The sequence below is a fragment of the Gopherus flavomarginatus genome, chromosome 2 (genome assembly GCF_025201925.1).
Source record: "Gopherus flavomarginatus isolate rGopFla2 chromosome 2, rGopFla2.mat.asm, whole genome shotgun sequence".
NCBI classification, from domain to species: Eukaryota; Metazoa; Chordata; order Testudines; family Testudinidae; genus Gopherus; species Gopherus flavomarginatus.
The window spans coordinates 293,197,163-293,216,206 of NC_066618.1; the positions used below are offsets into that span (position 1 = coordinate 293,197,163).

The following is a 19,044-nucleotide window of genomic DNA, read 5'->3' on the forward strand; positions in this document are numbered from 1 at the left end:
GTTGGAGCTGCCAGCATTTCTTTGCAAGTGTAATGTGTGCTTGGGAGGGAGAGAGCCTGTATGCAAGCCTAACCGGAATGTATCCTCAGCTGGAACGGATCAACATCTGCCTCTAAGACACTTTGTATAGCCAGGGTAAGCCTGGATCTGAAGCTGTGGAAGTTGGGGGGAAGCTGGCATGGCTGCTGTTCTTGGGGTACTTGCTCATTGGCTAGATGACTTCAACCTGCCAAGGGTGCCAACCTATTACCGCACTACCGCCCACCCAAACATTTGTTTTAAACCACCACAACACACAGCACTGCTAAACCAAGTGACGTATGCAGAGTCAGCTGCATGAACGATCAACCAGTTCATTCAACAACTCGTGTCTCTTTGTCTTCATTGAACTGAAACAGTTAAAAGACAGGTCCTTACGGAAGAGGGGAAAGGCTGTTCTCCTGGGCTGATTGGCATGGGCCCTTGAAAGTCTTTTCTACTTTACCTTGCCTAGGGCTGCTGCCTGCCTGGATTTGGGAGGGGAGGAGGACAAGCCACTTTCACCAGCACCATGCAGTTTAACAAGTGGAGGGAAGTTCCTGGTTTGGACTGTCTGCCTGCTGAGGCAGATTCAAGTTTGAGGGCTTCCAGGCCATTAACACCAGAAGCTCTGTAATCAAAGGTGCCCCTCATGGAGTCGTGCTGTGTCCGTCAGTTTCACATTTGCTTCCCCCACTGGGCGGCCCTGCCTCAGGATGGTCTGTAAAGGGTCTGTAAAGGGTTAATCAGCTCTCTGGCACGTCTAGGTAACCGTGTCTCCATCTCGGGATGAGCCAATGGCAGTTTACTCTGATGGTGCAGTGCTGCACATTGTATGCGCTGTTGGTTGACGGTATTGACCCATCCATCCACCCGTCTATTACACCTCTCAGTTCGGTATTGAAGTGCAGAAAAAAGGGACTCGCAATCCCAAAAAGCACTTCCTAAGTCAGCCAGTTCCCACTCCCCGCCCCCTTTTACACACTTTGTCTGCTATGGTAGTCTTGGCCTTGCAGTGATGGAAGAACTTCAGCAGGGCTTCATCGCCTTCCCACGCAGCGACATGCAGAGGAGTCTGACCTTCATCCTAAAACAAAGGGCGTTAGAACGTCCTGGGTGTAGCGTAACTGAGTTGCCCAGCGGCTCCACCCTTAGCCCAAGCAGATAACCTGCTGGGCAGGAGAATTTGGGTACCTGAGATGGCCACCTTGTGTTGCACTAAAGCATCACTCCTCTGCCCTAAAAGCTTCCTAGAGCCTCCTAGAGTGACATCACCAGGTTAACCAGTGTCACTGTACCACGCCTGGAGATAGTGAGGTGGCAGCTTCCTGTAGTGTTGTGGCTGCTGCTGTCTGGAGAGCAGGGTCTGGCCTAAACGAAGCCAGATCAGCTTTCAGAGATGCAGCACTGTTCCAGAACTGGGTAGGCCCAGCTCCTGCAGTTTTCAAACAGAGAATGGGTTTCCGGCAAATAGGATGTATTTGCAGCTCAGACAAGACAATCTCTCAGCCTGACATGAGTCTCTTGGAGGTCTCTCACCCCAGGCCTCCTGAAGCCTGTGGAAAGACTCATTGGTTTCAATGAGCTTTGGATCAGGCTTTCAATGAGGGGCAGATCAACTCTGAATTATTACTGATCATTTGTATTACCGGAGCACCTAGGAGTCCTAGTCATGGGCCAGGACCTCACTGTGCTACATGCTGTACAAACACAGAACAAGAAGATTGTCCTTGAATAATCCCAACCTACCATCTACCCCTACTGTCATGGTTTCTCTTGTGAAATTTCCCATGTTCTCAATGCCTCGAAAGCCAGTACCCTGTGACACTGACAGAGATCAACTCCTATTAATCCGCTCCATTGTTTTCCTTTTATTGTATTATGTAAAGAATCTATGACCCTCTGCTGAGGACTTCCTGGGTCATAATTACAGATGGAACTTGGAGCCTTCTGCTCCAAAAGCCCAGGTCCCACCACTCCAACTAAAGCAGGCTCTCCTTGGGCAGCAGGTGTGCTAGAGCTTCCAGCTTACACTTCAGTGGACCTCTCCACTCAGTTACATCTGTTCAGAAGCCACCCCAATGAACTGTGTTTAATTAAGTCACAAGTCCTCAACTCCATGGGGAGGTATGTGAACAAGTCTCAGCGGGTCTTGTCCACCCTTCCTTTCTTTATGGCTAGATAAACGGGAGTCCCCAAATCTATTCTGCTGTAACCTGGAGTCTTCTTAGCATCTCTGCCATGTGCGTCAGGTGGCATGTGACCAGGATTCATCACCGAATTTGGTCTGCTCTCCTTCTTAGCTAACCTTGGGTGCTGGCATGGAACAGTTGAGACCCACCGAACCATATAACTCTTGTAAAAGTTGTTAGCATGAACTATTGGGGAAAATATAGAACTGAAAATGGCACTTGCATTCCTGCCAGAGAGAAATACAACCAGAGAACACGATCAATAGGGGTTGTTCGACTGGCCATTTGAACCATTTCTAATGAGTACGTTTGTAAACATGTGTTTGCACAGTGGAACCTGTCCTTCGAATCAACATGTTCCTTTTAAAACCAGCCTCCTTACTCTGTCAAACGCTGGAAGGAGAAGGTGGATTTGAACTCTAATGGGCCTTTCAATATATTTCAGCACAAAGCTGACAAGTGCTAGTGCTAAGTCTGCCCTGGTGCTGGAATGCTAGCAGACTAGATTTATTTTGGCATTTAGCCTAATTCACTTAAGGGCCCTTTATAAATAACCCTGGACCTTTTGGCCTTGCAGTTCTACAAAATTGCTTTGTTTATTTGACTGTTTAAGTTAGTCCTGAAAGTTTTAATGCAAAATAAACTTCTTGTCAGAGACCATTTTCTTGTGGAATCCCTGAAAGGACCTCGCAAAGGATTGCACAGCTCTTTGGAACAGGTGTTTTCCTTATTTTCTGCATCTTTGGGTTTATTAGAGGAGAAGACAAGGAAGAGAATGAATAATCTGGGGGAAGGTTATTGGCCCCCAGCTGGTAACACGCTTCCCTTGCCCACAGAGCCTGCCTCAGTCCCTGACTTTTGTGAACCTGATTAGAGTGATGGACTCCTCTCATTTGTGCTCACTGATCCTAAGCCCCGCTACGTGAAACTGCACTGGTAACAACCATAGTTAGACCCTTTTTACAATAGCGGTGCTGGAAGAATTCAATCCATAGCGTAGCTAGAAAGAGAGAGACACACACAAAGATTGTATGGCTGAAGAAGAATAACCCCACCTCTTCAATCATCCCATGTGATTACGGACCCTGGAAGACATATGAAACATGGGTTCCACAACTTTGAAACCAAGGTCAAAAACTCCAGAGTCCTGTCTGCCTTAGTGCTTATGTAACCCTCTGGTGAGGAGAGCTGGTCAAGAATTTTTCATCTAAAAATGCTGATTTGTCAAAACTGAAACTGTTTGTGAAACAAGGTCGGGTTCAACAAATTTCCTGACTTGGAACAATGTCGAGAAAAATGTTTCCGAGTTGTTGAAATGTTTCATTTGGACATTTTTCTAAATGGAAAAATTCTGTTTCAAAATGACTTTTGAGGACAAAATGACATTTTGATTTCTAGTTTAAGCTAATCAGACTGGAGAAATGGTGAAAAAAGTCAAAATTGAAATGTTTTCAAATGAAGTGTTTCAAATAACCCAAAATGGAAATAAAAAATGCAAGTTTTTTGATTCGTGAACATTTTTGAGATTTTGACTTTTCATCCCAATTTGAGACAGGACAAATTTTGAACTCTCGAAAATATTTGCAGGATGGGAAAACCTCTATGCCCGATCCAGAGGGTAGGAGTCTGTTTCAACCCCTGCTAGGGAGCCTTGCCTCTTCAGTTCAAGCTATAGCTACTCAGGCTTTAACTCCGGAGGCCACTGTTTCGATCAACCAGTATATTATGATGCCAACATAATAATAAGGGCATCACACCTACACTGTTGGTAAGCAATAATACAACTTCTCTGTTGCTAATTAACTTGTACCAATGTTCCTAGTGCAGCCATGGCCAGGGGGACTTGAAAATAAGCGTGAAGAAAATTAGTTCAGTATTAAAGCTGCAAGCATTTAACGTCACTAAATTTCATACAGGCTCATTATCTCTATCATCAATATTACATTCATTTTCAGCATGCATGCAGTTAAAGGGTGGATTTTTAAAGGATAATTTAGTTTATTAATGAGCTGGTAAACTCAACTAGTTGAATACTTCCATGTCAAGGAAATTTTGATTTAAGAAACCTCAAGTTAAAGCTGAACTACAAAAGCAGTTTCTCCTCCCTTGGTGTTCACACCTCAACTGCTAGAAGAGGCCCTTATCCTCCCTGATTGAACTAACCTTGTTATCTCCAGCCTGATTCTGGACTGCATATTTATACCTGCGTCTGGAAATTTCCATTACATGAGTCTGACAAAGTGGGTTTTCACCCACGAAAGCTCGTGCTCCAATACGTCTGTTAGTCTATAAGGTGCCACAGGACGCTTTGTTGCTTTTTACAAAGAGAGAGAAGCAACATTTGTTTTTACAATTGATCAGCTATTGATCTGCTCAGCTCTAATGATAGCAAAGGCAAAACTTGTGCTCACAATACCAAGCTTTGCTTATTTTATACTCACATTCTGGCAATCCACCACAGCTCCATACTCCACTAGGATTTTGGCAACTTCCACATCTCTTTTCCTACAGCTTGCATGCAGCACAGTGTCACCGTATCTCTGTAATGAACAAGCAATGCTTTGTCTATCCATCAATCTTCAATCATGCAGAAAATTATGACTGATTTCTGTCCTGTCACTATCCCCAATAACGCTGATATGTCGGGAGCTGGAGAACATATTACTCTGGTTCATTGAATACTGGCATTGTCTTTTGTATGTTTTGTTATTAGTCACCCATTATCTGTGGCTAACATTGCTCCAGTCACACTCCCGTCACCCAGAGGCAGATTAAGATTTATCAGGGCCTTGGGCACAAGGAACATTTGGCTCACCACACCTCCCATGGGGCCCTGCCCCCTGCTCCTCCAATTCCCCCAGAGGGCCTACCCTCTGGCCAGGCTGGAAGCCAGAGCTGGGCCCTGGTAAGAGCCACCCAGGGAGCCTGGGCCACTCTGGGGAGCCCCTTGCACCTGCCCTAAGGGGAGCACATGGGCTAGGGCCTGTTCTTGGGCACCCCAACACCCCACCCAGGAAAGTGGAAGGTCTGGGGCTCCCCACAGCAGCTCAGGCTCCCTGGGCAACTCTTACCACTGCCCAGCTCTGGCTTCCAGCCTGGCCAGAGGGTGGGGTCTCGGGGGGAAGAGGAGGAGCAGGGGTGGGGCCACAGTCCCAATGCTGGTGGCCCTCCTCCCTTGTACACACGTTCTGGCACTCCTGGGGTCCCAAAATTGGCCAGAGACCCTGGGCACAGGCCTGTTAATCTGCCACTGGTGCCACCACTGCACAGATGTTCAGGTTTTCCCTTTGGAGAATTGCTTAGTATCCATTGCAGAATACTGAAGGGTTACCTAGTCTGGGCATTCGAAGGGCACAGCTCTGACTCAGGCGACAGGCATCGTGCAAGCTTCACATACACACGGCTCTACCATGCATCTCATTCCTAGTCTGCAGCACCTCCACCTCCAGCTACTGTACTCTAGAGGGCCCCCTCACACAGCCCTGCCTGACTGCAAGTTATCTGCAATTCCATTTCCATCCCCCTTTCTCTCCCCCCAGCTCTACCCATGCATATTAACCCCAGCCTACAATTCCAGACCTGGGGTACTCTGACACCAAGGCACCTAATGGTGCTGCTACATTGGGAGACTTTTCCGAACATTCTTTCTGCTCTTCGTTGTACCGTTTTAACGCACAGTAGAAAATAACATTTATTTTTTCCCCCTATCAACCCCCTAAATTTTCTATTTGGCAAACACCAATCCCCTCCCCACCCCTGCCCTCCCAAATGGGGCCTGAAATGAACACAAGCTATTTTCCCTGTCTCCTCGCCTGTCTGCCCACAGCATAGATGTTAACGGATTCTTCAGAACCGGCAGAGAAGGCCCAAGAGCAGGAAATGAACAGGCACCAAATCTGCGGAAGGGTTTAATTCCTCTGACAGATTGTAAGTGCCAGCTGGTGTAAGGTAGCATAGCCCTATTGATGTCAATGGAGCTACGTCGATTTCCACCAGCTGAGCATCTGGCCCGAAGCGTGGCATGTGGGGAGTGAGTTGGTAGGACTCAGGCTAGCTCTTAGAAAGAGTTTGATCTCTCCAGCCCCTGATGATGCAGCAGTGGGGAAGACACAAAACCAACTGCCTGGAGGGCGTGCTGCGGTGTCAGCTGTGGGGTGGGCATGTGTCCGGTACCTTTTCCCGTGCGCTCAGCTGGGCCTCGGTGTGTGTGGAAAGCAGTTCCTTACAGACTCCTAGATTCCCAGCTTCCACTGCAAGAAAGAGAGGAGTGCGGCCGTCCTGCGGAGAGGGCAGAAGGAAACCAAAGCCTGGGTGGGGCTGGTGACACCTTTCGTGCAGTGCCCTCGGGGAACGTGAGCTTCAGGCATGGAGATGGAGTTTCAGGCTGCCCCAGTCCAGCCCAGTAGCCCATGGCATTCACTTAGTGCCACGTCTGGCCTCCAAGCCAGGCCCGTGTTACAAGAATTCACTACCCCCGTCACGTATAGGGAAAGGCCCCTGCTCACCTGGTCTTGGCTCAGTCTAGCATCTTTGTGAGAAGCCTTCAGCAGCATCTGCATCACACCGACAGCCCCAATGGGACGGAGGGCTGCGTAATGAAGAGGCAACTGCTCCTTCGGCTGCAATGTGGAAGGAAGGCAAGGGGCAGATTTAGACTAACATGCTTAGGGGGCAGAGACAGTGGATTTCTCCTTTAATCTCTTCTTCGCCTGAAAAGCCCCACGCACACCTCTGGGGCCACAGAAATAACAATGGATGCCGATGCTGAAAGGGGCTGGACCGAGGGGCAGCTCTCTCATTGCAGAACAAAGCTGCCCCTCCCTAGGGACAGCACTCCAGTTACGCAGTCTGCCTCAGGTGCAGTGAGCAATTCACTCACCAAGCAAGAGACTGCACCAGGGGATGAGTCATCGGGGTAACAGTGAACAGCCAGAGACATTTTCCGGGGGAGCTGCTAAGGTGTTCTCACAGGGAGTTTCAGATCCATTGTGACTGTTGTAAAGGACATTTGGCTGGCTATGATCTTAGTGGGCACTGGGCTATGAAGGGAGGTAAGTGCTAGATATGGAGTCGTTGTCCCCCTACACCCACTGCTCTGGCTTTCTTGGGTTGTTTGAGGTGTGGAGCTACGATACTGACATGCCCAGCTCAGGGTAGCGAGGTAGCAGAGTGCATTGCAGTGAGGGGCAGCTGGGCATTAAGAAAAACACTTTGCCTCCTAAAGCATCCCTGCATCTCAAAGTGCTTAAGCCACATGACAACCTCGCGAGATAGGCCAGAGATCATGATTCACATGGAGCCAGATCCAGAGCCAGACATCTCTCTATCGATTCCAATAGGCTTTGGAGTAATGCTTTCAAAGCACTGATCAGAGGCTGCTTATATGTTTATATGGGCTAGACAGCTGCCTATGGGGTGGAACCATCCAGCATCGGCACTCTGGAGCTGCGGAAGGGAAGAGAAGATACATGCAGAGTGGAAACTTTAGGGGAATTGTAGGCAGCAAGAATATCAGGCTTGAGTTGGACACTGGAGCTAACAACTCTACTCCTACACAAAGCACAAGGGACCCCTTGATGGCCAGTGGGCAGGACCAGTCTCACCCACAAGATGCATGTGCTTTATACGGAGAAGCACACACTCCGGCATGCTTCCAACATGCACAGCCGCTCTGCAAGCTGCAGGCAGGGTGTCTGGATTTCTGTGGTTCTGCAGCTGCAAAGTCGGCTCACTGCTGCAGAATCTAAGCTTTCGGTTGCAACACAACCACATTTCTAGCCCTTTGGGCTCCGAATTAACCTTCCGCATCATGTGTCAACTGATGCAGTGCCCTCTTCCCAAGCCTATAAATGTGCATGAAGCAATAGCTCGGAGGGGTGTGAATTGCTACCCTTCATCTGACATGATTGACACTGAAGCCTATCAGTGACAATTCAAATAGCAACATGATTAAACTAGTTGTATTTATGCACCTGTATTGGATGCAGGAGCAAAGGCTGGGTTGAATACTGGAGTAGGGCAGACGGCTGAGGTCGAGGTTGGAAATTCTAAATTCAAGCACTAGCCCACAAAAATTTGAGTCTCCTCCAACTCTTCACACAAGGGGGAAGGAAAGAAGAAGGGTGTCATCTCCAGAGTGCCAAAGCCTGCCGCTGTATCCAGGTGCCAGGTAACCTAAACCACCTCCCATGCCTTCCCAGCTGCCAACTCCCGCCCCCCCAACTAGCATCTGGGTCATCATTGTCTTCTTCCTTGCCACTTCCCCATTCGAGGTCAGTGACTTTTATAGCCATCTTCCAATACTCATGATCATACACTAGGCTGTTCTGCTGATTGATCTCTCGGAGCTCCACTGATATCTGATCCATGTACCGAGTCTTTGGTTTCCCCACCTTGGACACCTTGTGTCCACAATCATTGCAAGAACCATCTTAGCAATGCAGCTCTCAGGTCTCTGCTAGATATGCCCACAGCAGTTTAGTCTAGCCTCCCTCCACTTGTCTGCAACTGGAGCAACAAACATTAGGTCCCTTACAACCTACCAGGGAGTGTCCAACCATTTGACCACCTCAACATCTTCATTTCCATGGTGGCAAGCATACTGATTTCCTTCCCTGTGGCTGGCCATAATTCTGTTCCATACATTAAGATGGGTCAAATTACAGTTCTATACACTCTACCTTTTACCTTTACTGGCATCTTTTTGTCCCAGACAACCGGGGTCATGCTCCCGCCACTTGCACCAGGCAGGGTTAGTACAATACCAGGCATCACTCAGAATGGCACCATTACCAGCAACCACTGAGCCTAGGTATTTAAATTCTTTCATGCTTTTCAGCTCTCTGCCAGTGATTCTTTTATGGGGAGCCCACCTCCCGCAGTTATCACAGCCTCAGTCTTACCTATGTTCCTCTAAGCCCAGCCCACTCCAAATGATGTTGCCACAGTTTAAAGTCGGCTTGCAGGGTCTCACGATCTACTGCACAGATCACTAAATCATCAACCAACCGTGTGTTCCAAGGCAGCTCCCCCCATATATTCTCACTTATCACAGCCATGACAACTGCAAACAAAAAGAGATTCAATGCTGAACCTGGATGTAGGCCGACATTGACTGGAAATTCTCAACTGGAGCCCCAGGTAGTTTTGACTACAGTAGTCACTCCACCGTACATATATCCTGGATAAGGTGGACATATCCTTCTGGCACACCTCTCTGCCACTGGCACCTTGGTACGTAAGCTTGCACCTTCTCCAGTTGTCATCTTTCTTTCTCTGACCTTCTCTATGAAGATTCATAGCACAAACATGGCATCAGTCATGCTCCTTTCTAGAATGAATCCATACTGGCCCTGCCAAATTCCAACCATTCAACATAGACACTTTTCGTAATCGTCTCCCTTACTTTCATAGCACGTGACTTCAGCTTAACCAGGCAATAATTAGCACTCGGTGTAACATTGCGTTTATGTTTAACAATAGGCACCACAAAGCTTTTACACCATTCAGCCAGCATTTTCCCTTTCTTAAGAATAACATTAAACAAACCTGTAAGATACTTGATACCTTCCCAATGATACCACTGCATCTCCCTGGTACTTTGTCTGGTCCACGTGCTTTCTCTCTTTTCTTAAAGTGCCTCTGCAAGCTCTTCCTCTTGCATGCAATCTATCATGCCCCAGAGTTTGGTGGACATGTTCTTAATTCCTCCATTGAGTTCTCCTCATCCATCACTCTTTCAAAATAATCACTCCAAACTTCATGGATGGAGCCACCGTTTGTTTGCAATAGACCATATTCATTTCTAATGTAATGCAGCCAGCTAGAACGCGGGCAACCCAGTGATATCATTTGCTTTGGCAGGGCATAGGACAGAAGATGCTCATGCAAATATATTGGCCCAAGGTTTTTCACTTAGCTAATTGAGTCACCAGTACAGCCCTCTCAGGCATGGCTTGCTGAGCCCTGCTTTGTGCATTAGCATTTCCCAAGGAGACATCCTAAGTGGAACAAAGGTGAATGCTAAAACTGAGTATTAAAGACATCCCTGTATTCCCTGGGAATTTGAACACTGTTTCCCCACTTCCCTTTGTTGCCGCTCCCAGTGTGGGGGAAGGGCAGAGGGCCCAACAACAATGGCTCAGAAAGGCAGTGGGGGGTGACCTCCATTGGGGAGGATTAGCGCTGCTTGGGTAGCCTCCCTTCCTCCTGTCATTCACAGCCACCATTCAGATGTGCCAGCTGGCAGGTGCCAACCCTCAGAACAGCCCTTGATCATGCTGGGCTGCTTTCCCTGCTCCCCTCGCCTGCTCTTGTCCATGGAAAGGGCCCAGAATTTAACCCCTGAGTGAGGAGAGGTCCCCACTGAAGAGCCGCCTGGGCATCTGCTGGAGTCCTGAATGGATGCCTCTTTCCCAGCGAGTCCCTCACTCTCACCCAGCTTCTTGAGCTCAGCACAAGAGCAGGTGACGCCTTACAAAACTTTTCAGTGGATTTAACTCAGTGGGACCCAGCACACAAAATATTCCCACACCACTGGCACCTGCTTCTCACAGAGCCCTCAATGAGGTGACAGGTGTGGGAGGCAGAACCAGTGGGTCCCATTACTCCTGCCCCCCATAAGGAGGGCAGTACTAAAGACACTGATGAGCATCCTTTAGGCCAGATCCTCCCACCCATCCAGCTGTTGGAAAAGCAGCTAGAAAAATGAAGGAAAACTCAGACCTCAGCCAAGGATCAACGTCACACTGAGATGTTGTTTAAGGTACAATCACACTTTGCCCCAATGATTTCTTTAAGCCAAGATGCTAACCCTCACTCCGTTTGGTGCCCCATAAACACGCATAGAGTCAAACAGTTCAGATCAGCATCCAAACTTATGAGACCCTCTCTAAACTGAATTTCCAGGCCTTTCAGGGCTCATGTCCAGCTGATGCCCACATGCAAATATATTATGTTAATTTCATAAGGCATAAATATGCCCTCTGGGAAGTTGCAATGTAACCTGACTTTATTTCTTAGAATTCAGAACGATAACCTGCAAGAACTAAAACCAGGGAAAGACAAAGCAGGCTGCTCTCTAAGGCAGAGAAACACAATTCAACCCATCCTGCTCTAGGCTGGCTTTCTGTAGACTGACTGCTCAAGGCGTAGATTGCACACTTCCCTACAGAGTCCTCCAGCTTGCACGCAGGACCAAGAAGCCCCTTACTAACTTAAAGTGATAGCTTGTAATTTCAACACAGTTTTCAATATAGCGTAAGATCCAAGCTCTTTTCAGAGATGAGAAATGTGCCCTCTCTCCAGAGAAGGGCACTCAGGAACTTTGGCATGCTCAGACAGCGGTGTACAATAACTGCTGGACTGTACCTCCTCTGCAGAGTTCATTCCAAAACCACCCATATTGGCTGTTTCATCCCAACCTCCCTGTCCCCCGCTCAACATCCCACCCCATCTGATATCTCACCAACAGGAGGCAGAAGTTCTAACTGGAAGGAAGTTTCAGGTCCACTACTGCTCTCACCTACCCTAGTCTGACACTGGTGGGAAGCCAGTGATGTCAGCAGGAATACTTTACACAGGTAGAAGTGGAATCAGGATCAGTCCCATATCACCTGATCCTGATCTCATGCTGATTTTACACTAGCATGAGCCCTTTGACTTCAGTGAATTTACTTCTGATTTACACCAGCATAAATCAAGTCAGAATCAGGCCCATTATTTCTGAAAATCCTAAACCAGCCACCTGAATGACAGCACCAGGCAATTGCCTAGAGATGGAGGCAGATGTCACAGTGATAGAGGCTGTATAGAGTTAGTCTGACCATTCCCATCAACAGGCCTGGCCATGCCTCAGTTTTCTCTGCTAGTTTGTTCCAGTTACCATCTGTCTGTTCTAATACAGGAACTCTTCCTGCCCTGCATAAATTCACTGCTGGGGAAAGGTGCTGAACTGACAGCCTGGGAGACTCCAGCCATATGGTTTGATGGCAGAGAAGGGACAGCATGGACACCAGTAGGACATCATCCCCCAGCTACCCCTTGTCATTGTACATCAATCCTGACCTGGCAGGCACTCCATGTTGAGGAAGACTCTTGTCTAATGGACACTGGATTGGTCAGAGCTTGTGATGGTCTTCTAAACCCTCTTCCCCTGAAGTAACATGACTTCTCTGTTAGGAAGATGAGTTCCAAGAGCAACCTGGGACTGGGAAGGGTCAGACAATGCAGCCTTAGGGAGTGCTTTGTTCATTATCTTTATCTAACTAGAGCGAAGCTAGATTTCTAAGGCTTCGTCTACACATACAAGTTTTTCCAATATAGTTCTGTTGGTTAGAGGTGTGATATCTTACTGATATATTTATGCAGGTAAAAGCCATAGTATAGACCCAGTTATACCGGTATAAAGGTGACGGCGATTTCCCTTCCTGTACAGGAACAGCTATACATCTAAGCAGTTTTATACTGATTTAACTGTCCACACTGGGGTATGGTGTTTGTGCATCTTTAATGGTACCAGTATAGTTAAAGCAATAGGACTTTCTAGTGTAGACAAGCCCAATGGCACTTCTCTGGTATTTAAGTTCCTTCTCTGGCTGAGATGATTTAGTTGGGAATTGGTCCTGCTTTGAGCAGGGGGTTGGACCAGATGATCTCCTGAGGTCCCTTCCAACCCTGATATTCTAGGATTCTATGATTCCCCTCACAAAGCCCGTTGCCAAATCCGTCCCTTGTTTCTTTTCAGTCCTTCAGAGGACAAAGAGCACGACTGAATTTGGCTCAGCGTAGGCAGACTGCCAATGTGAAGTAGCTGAGCAAGGCTTGCTGTTGGCACCCTTCCAGAACCAGGGTACTGACACGAGGGCCCCCTGGGAGTGGGGAGAAGAATACCGCCTGTTACCGCCACGACTCCCGCTCCCACTCACTGCTCAGTTCTTTGGGAGCCCATTCTTCCCATATGCCCAGCGTTAACCTCAGACGCTGGCCCTGGGACGAGGGATGCAAGGCTCCAAACAACAGGCCCTGGCTCCAGACCTGCCTGCTGTCTTTTCACAGGGCTGCCTCAGGCCATCACGCTGCCGAACATCAGTGGCAATGCCCGATTAACTAGGCCTGGGAGAAAGCAGCAGGGGAGTTATTTCTCCTGGGGTAGGATGGGAAAACTGCCCAAACAATGGCTCCATTATGCACAGTTGTCTACCCCTCTGAATGGGCAGCTCGGGAACACTGTTAATAAGAGAAAGAGGATTTTTGTTTCCCTAAAGATACATTACGATGGGGGGAGGGAGGAAGAGGGTACCTGTGTGGTGGCCCATGAGCAAACAAAAGTTGGTCTCAGTCCTGAGGGGGAAACTGCACCACTGCCAGGGGGCAGCCAGAGCCAAGCACGGAAAGGAAATGAGCCTGAACGGCTCTCGCACGCTGCCCGTGGATCAAGGGAGGCTGACAGGAAGCTGGCCTGTTGATAAATAATGTCAGTCGGCAGGGTTACCAACCCAGCACCTTCTTCACTAACAAAGATCCATACCGGAGGCTATTCTAAAAGCACGTTGAGGCAGGGCTGTCCCAGGGATTACCTGGCCCTACACAAAATGAGACATGGTGTTCCACTGAGATCCTGACTTGGCCATGACCATAACACCCCCCACCCCCAAACCACATGTATGTATCTGTGTCCCCCACCCCAACCATTGTGGATGCCTGGGATTCACCTTCCTCCTTGTCTCCTCTGCTGACACCATCCCAGGCACCCACAGAGTGAGAACTTAGGACCTTAGACTGAAGTGAACAGCAACACTCTATGGAAGAGGAATTCAGTTCCTCCCAGCTCACCAGTGCCAGGTTGGAGGTGACCCTAGATGGGGTCTCTCTCCTCAGTATAGGTACAACATGAGTTGGACACTATGCAGATTCTCTAAGCCAATATACCTCAGCCCTGGCCTGGAGGGGCAGGGTTTGTCAGCCTCCAGGATCTTTGCTAAGAGCCCCAACAAGGGAACCAGTGGTGGTAGCTTGGAAGAGGACTAAGACCTCTATGAAGTCCACTAGGGATTTTACATGGAAGGTGCTCAGATACTGTGGTGATGGGCAGCAGTATAAAACACTGTGAGACATGGATGAATAGACAGATTGATCGACCTCCCAGGTCGATTAACACAAGTGAGAGAACAAACAGCAGCTGGTTACAATTTTTGGTCCCCACTGGTTTAGTAATTTAGGTTCAGGTCTGAGAGCTCTGCAAGGCTGTTGTTTGTAAATGTAAGGGACACAGCACAGCAGAGTGAGGCATGGCTCAAGGCTGTGCCGGAGGCTCATCTCCCTCTCCTTCATTCCCACTTCCCTTCCCTAAAAGCCAGGGTCACGAATAAATGGAGGGAGAGGCAGAGACCCCAATCACATTTCCCCCCTTCCCACCTCCAGTGGCAGTCACCCAATGCCACAATGGATCCTCAGCTCAGGGAAGAGCGCCTCCTTCTGGATCACCAGCCCCACTTCCTGCAGTGCCTGAGAGGTCGTCTATCTGCAGACTGTCCATGGCTAACAGTGCCCAGAATGAGATGGCTGGAATCAGCTAAATGTTACTCACCAGGGGGACATAAAAGCATATTACATTGAAGTGTTTATTGACTCTTTTTATGCACCCAGCATCAATAGACGTGAAAGCCTAACAGCTTGTAGACATGAGTGCAAACTGCCTGTACCAGGTAACCCATCCAGCCTACAGCTCTCTCTGTGCTGTGAATAAATAACTCTGCAATGGTCCATCCCCGGTATCTCTCGGGCTGCACCGCTGAAGGTCAGGAAAGTTGTTTCCTTTTCACTATTGTCGTCATCACTGGCTAGCTAAGCTCACAAAACGGAGCAGGGGAATGCAGGTTCAGGGTAAGAACAGACTTCACGTAGGAAACCAGAATTGCTCTCTCAGGAATGCAGGCAAGTGGCCAGCTCTGGGATCCGGGCTGCACAAAGCAGGCTGCAGCTCATTTTGTGCTTTAAAGAGAAGGGAGGGTGGTATTAGAACCTTCACGAAAAGGCCCTAGGTATCTGTAACCCTCCTGCCCATCTGAGTTGGCAGCAACAAGGGCCGGGTTCAGTATCTAGGGGTTCCCTTTCAATAACACAATGCAAAACCGGCTGGAGCCCCACCCAGTGACCTGGGACAATTACACACCACCCCCCTGTCTCTAGGAGGCAATACTTCCCCACTCACAAGCATAGAGTTTGAGTGAAGCAAAATCCTTTTAATAAAGGAGGGAAACAATGCAGCATTATGTTGTGGAAACACCTCAAACAGGATTCATAACACAAATCATGAGCAAAAGACCACCCCCAGATAAGTTTGGCAGTGTCCTTTTCCCCTCAGGGTCTTAATTCCAGCAACCCAACAGTCACCCCACCCACAGTTTCTGACCTTGGCCAGTGCAACCCCCAGAGTTCAGAAGTTCCTCTGCAGAGTTTATCTCCCAGCCTGGGTGTAAGTAGGGGGAGGGGCATCTCACATGCTCAGCTCTCGGGTTGATGGCCGATTGCCATGCCTCTCCGTGGAGTTCTGTTGCAGTCTTCACTGCCAGCTGAGTCTCTCCACCAACCACCCTGCTAGCCTCTCCACTCGCCATGCCTCTCCATTCCTCTCCGCTAGTCATCCTGCTATCTGCTCTGCTCACCTCACCACACCTCACCTCTCCATGCCACTCCACCAGCCGCCCTGCTATCCGCTGTGCTCACCACACCTCAGATCTTCGCTATCCACTTCTCTCTGCTAGCCATCCTGCTAGCCACTCACCAACTTGTCTTCAGCCCCCACTCCCCAACACAGCTCTCAACAATCTCAACCCTTTAGTGACTTCAGCTCGTAGTAGGAGAGCCTCAGTACTAGTACACCACTAGCCCAAAGTAGATCTAATGTTTATACCCGCATATCAGTGATTGTGGCTCTGTAGCATATAACAAGATTCCCAGTGGAATCAAAATTAGTACTGTTATTAAACATTGGATATAGAAGAAGTCAAAATGGTATTTAGGACCCTCGGAAAACACACATGCTAATAGGTATAAATGCCTGCCCACTCACTCTCAATTCACTGGGTTTTGGAACTTATGTCCCTTGCCTGGTGAGTGCTTCTAGGTTGAGGGCAAGTCCCTCCATCATAAAATGCCAAGTACAGTTCTACCGTCCTTGCTTCATATAACAAGGATAACAACACTTTATTATTCCTGCCCCAATAACAAAGATACTGGGGATCCCACAGCAACCAAAGTGACCATTTGGGCCAGCAGTTCCGTCATGCTAGGCAGGGTGGGTGTGCCCATGCAAACGAGATCAGCCCCTGAAGTCCTTTTCCACAGCTCACCACTAGATGTCAGGGGAGAGCTAATTCTGACTCTGCTTACCTCTCTCTCTCTCTCCAGATTTAGGAACTGAGTTCTCCTCCCCCCGTCCCACTTGAGAGAAGCACCCTGGGACCCTCTGTGTTATAGAACTAATCATAGACTCATAGACTCATAGGTCAGAAGGGACCAATCTGATCATCTAGTCTGACCTCCTGCACAAGGCAGGCCACAGAACCCCACCCATTCAATTTTATAACAACCCCTATCCCAGGACCGAGTTATTGAAATCCTCAAAAATGGTTTGAAGACCTCAAGCTGCAGGGAAACCACCAGCAAGCGACCCGTGCCCCACGCTGCAGGGGAAGGCGAAAAACCTCCAGGGCACCTGCCAATCCGCCCTGGAGGAAAATTCCTTCCCGACCCCAAATATGGCGATCAGCTAAACCCTGAGCGTGTGGGCAAGAGTCACCAGCCAGCACCCAAGAAGGAATTCTCCGCAGCAACTCAGTACCCATCACATCCAACATCTCCCCGCAGACCATAGAGCAGACCTGTCTGGTGGTAATTCAAGATCAATTGCCCAAATTAATGATCCTATCATAACATCCCCTCCATATACTTATCAAGCTTTGTCTTAAAGCCAGGAAATTCTTTTGCCCCTACTACTTCCCTCGGAAGGCTATTCCAGAACTTCACTCCCCTAATGGTCAGAAACCTTCGTCTAATTTCAAGTCTAAACTTCCTAATATCCAGTTTATACCCATTCGTCCTCGTGCCTACATTAGTACTAAACTTAAATAATTCCTCTCCCTCCCTAACGTTAACCCCCTTGATATATTTATATAGAGCGAGCATATCCCCCCTCAGCCTTCTTTTGGCCAGGCTAAACAAGCCAAGCTCTTTGAGTCTCCTTTCATAAGGCAGTTTTTCCATTCCTCGGATCATCCTCGTAGCCCGTCTCTGAACCTGTTCCAGTTTGAATTCATCCTTCTTGAACATGGGACACCAGAACTGCACACAGTATTCCAGATGGGGTCTCACCAACGCCTTATATAACGGTACTAACACCTCCTTGTCCTTGCAGGAAATACCCCGCCTGATGCATCCCAAAATCGCATTTGCTTTTTTAACAGCCGTATCACATTGGCGACTCATAGTCATCCTGCTATCAACCAGTACCCCAAGGTCCCTCTCCTCCTCCGTCGCTTCCAACTGATGCGCCCCCAACGTATATCCAAAATTCTTATTATTAATTCCTAAATGCATGACCTTGCACTTTTCACTGTTGTATTTCATCCTATTTCTATTACTCCAGTTTACAAGGTGGTTCAGATCTTCCTGAATAGTATCCCTGTCCTTCTCCGTGTTAGCAATACCCCCCAGCTTCGTGTCATCCGCAAACTTTAGTAGCACATTCCCGCTCTTTGTGCCAAGGTCAGTAATAAAAAGGTTAAATAAGATCGGTCCCAAAACCGATCCTTGAGGGACTCCACTGGTGACCTCCTTCCAGCCCGACAGTTCACCTTTCAATACGACCCTCTGGAGTCTCCCCTTTAACCAGTTCCTTATCCACCTTACAACTTTCATATTCACTCCCATTTTTTCTAATTTAACTAACAGCTCCCCGTGCGGAACCGTGTCGAACGCCTTACTGAAATCTAGGTAAATTATATCTACCGCATTTCCTTTATCTAAGTAATCCGTCACCTTCTCAAAGAAGGAGATCAGATTGGTTTGGCACGATCTACCTTTAGTAAATCCGTGTTGCAATTCGTCCCAATTACCATTGACCTCTATGTCCTTAACTACTTTCTCCCTTAAAATTTTTTCCAAGACCTTACATACTACAGACGTCAAGCTAACAGGCCTATAATTACCCGGATCGCTCTTATTCCCTTTCTTAAAAATAGGAACTACATTAGCAATCCTCCAGTCATACGGCACAACCCCCGAGTTTATCGATTGCTTAAAAATTATCGCTAACGGGCTCGCTGTTCTAATCGCAGATGGCTGAGATGTGTAGGCTTTGAAGTCACCCATGTTCAGCAAAGGCAACAGAGCCTGGGGCAGTCGGCCATGTGTCGGCTGGAGAGCAGGAAGAAAGTCCTCTGCTCCACTGGGAGTTACAGGGCTTCAAGGAGAAGAACAAACGTGGCTTTTGGCTGTCTAACTGCAACCAGAGAGTCCCAGCTGAGCATCCTAAACAAACCAAAAGCGTGGCTCCCTTCTCCCCTCATGTATTAACTCTCCCCCTCCAAGTGAACCTGAGGAAGAGAAGAGTTTTTGTTGTTTACAGTTATAGGGAGTGATGAGAAAGAAGCATCCATGTGTGGCTGGGAAAGATGCAGAATTCAGCCCTCAGGTTATGCTGTTATATGAATTCCTTTAAGGACTGACGCTCTAGGGAGGTTTGAAACCTATTTGTCTGGTGTTGCCTTGTCCAAGAGACAGCCTTTGTCCTTACCCTTTGTGGTAGACTCACTAGCAATCCAATCTATGCATT

At 48.3% G+C, this 19,044-nt stretch overlaps 1 protein-coding gene across 4 annotated transcripts in view; it reads right to left on the reverse strand.

The window, feature by feature from the left end:
* LOC127045073 (serine/threonine-protein phosphatase 6 regulatory ankyrin repeat subunit B-like) overlaps nucleotides 1–19,044 on the reverse strand; it is a 90,336-nt gene that overhangs the window by 53,163 nt on the left and 18,129 nt on the right. For 2 of the 4 annotated variants that reach the window (XM_050940502.1, XM_050940501.1), the window contains 4 exons: nucleotides 6,716–6,829; nucleotides 6,384–6,488; nucleotides 4,652–4,750; nucleotides 1,004–1,105 (listed from right to left, as the gene is read on the reverse strand). In XM_050940502.1, the coding sequence (XP_050796459.1) occupies nucleotides 1,004–1,105; nucleotides 4,652–4,750; nucleotides 6,384–6,488; nucleotides 6,716–6,829 (420 nt within the window). The remainder of the gene's footprint in view (nucleotides 1–1,003; nucleotides 1,106–4,651; nucleotides 4,751–6,383; nucleotides 6,489–6,715; nucleotides 6,830–19,044) is intronic. The other 2 variants (XM_050940503.1, XM_050940504.1) reach the window with 2 other exon arrangements.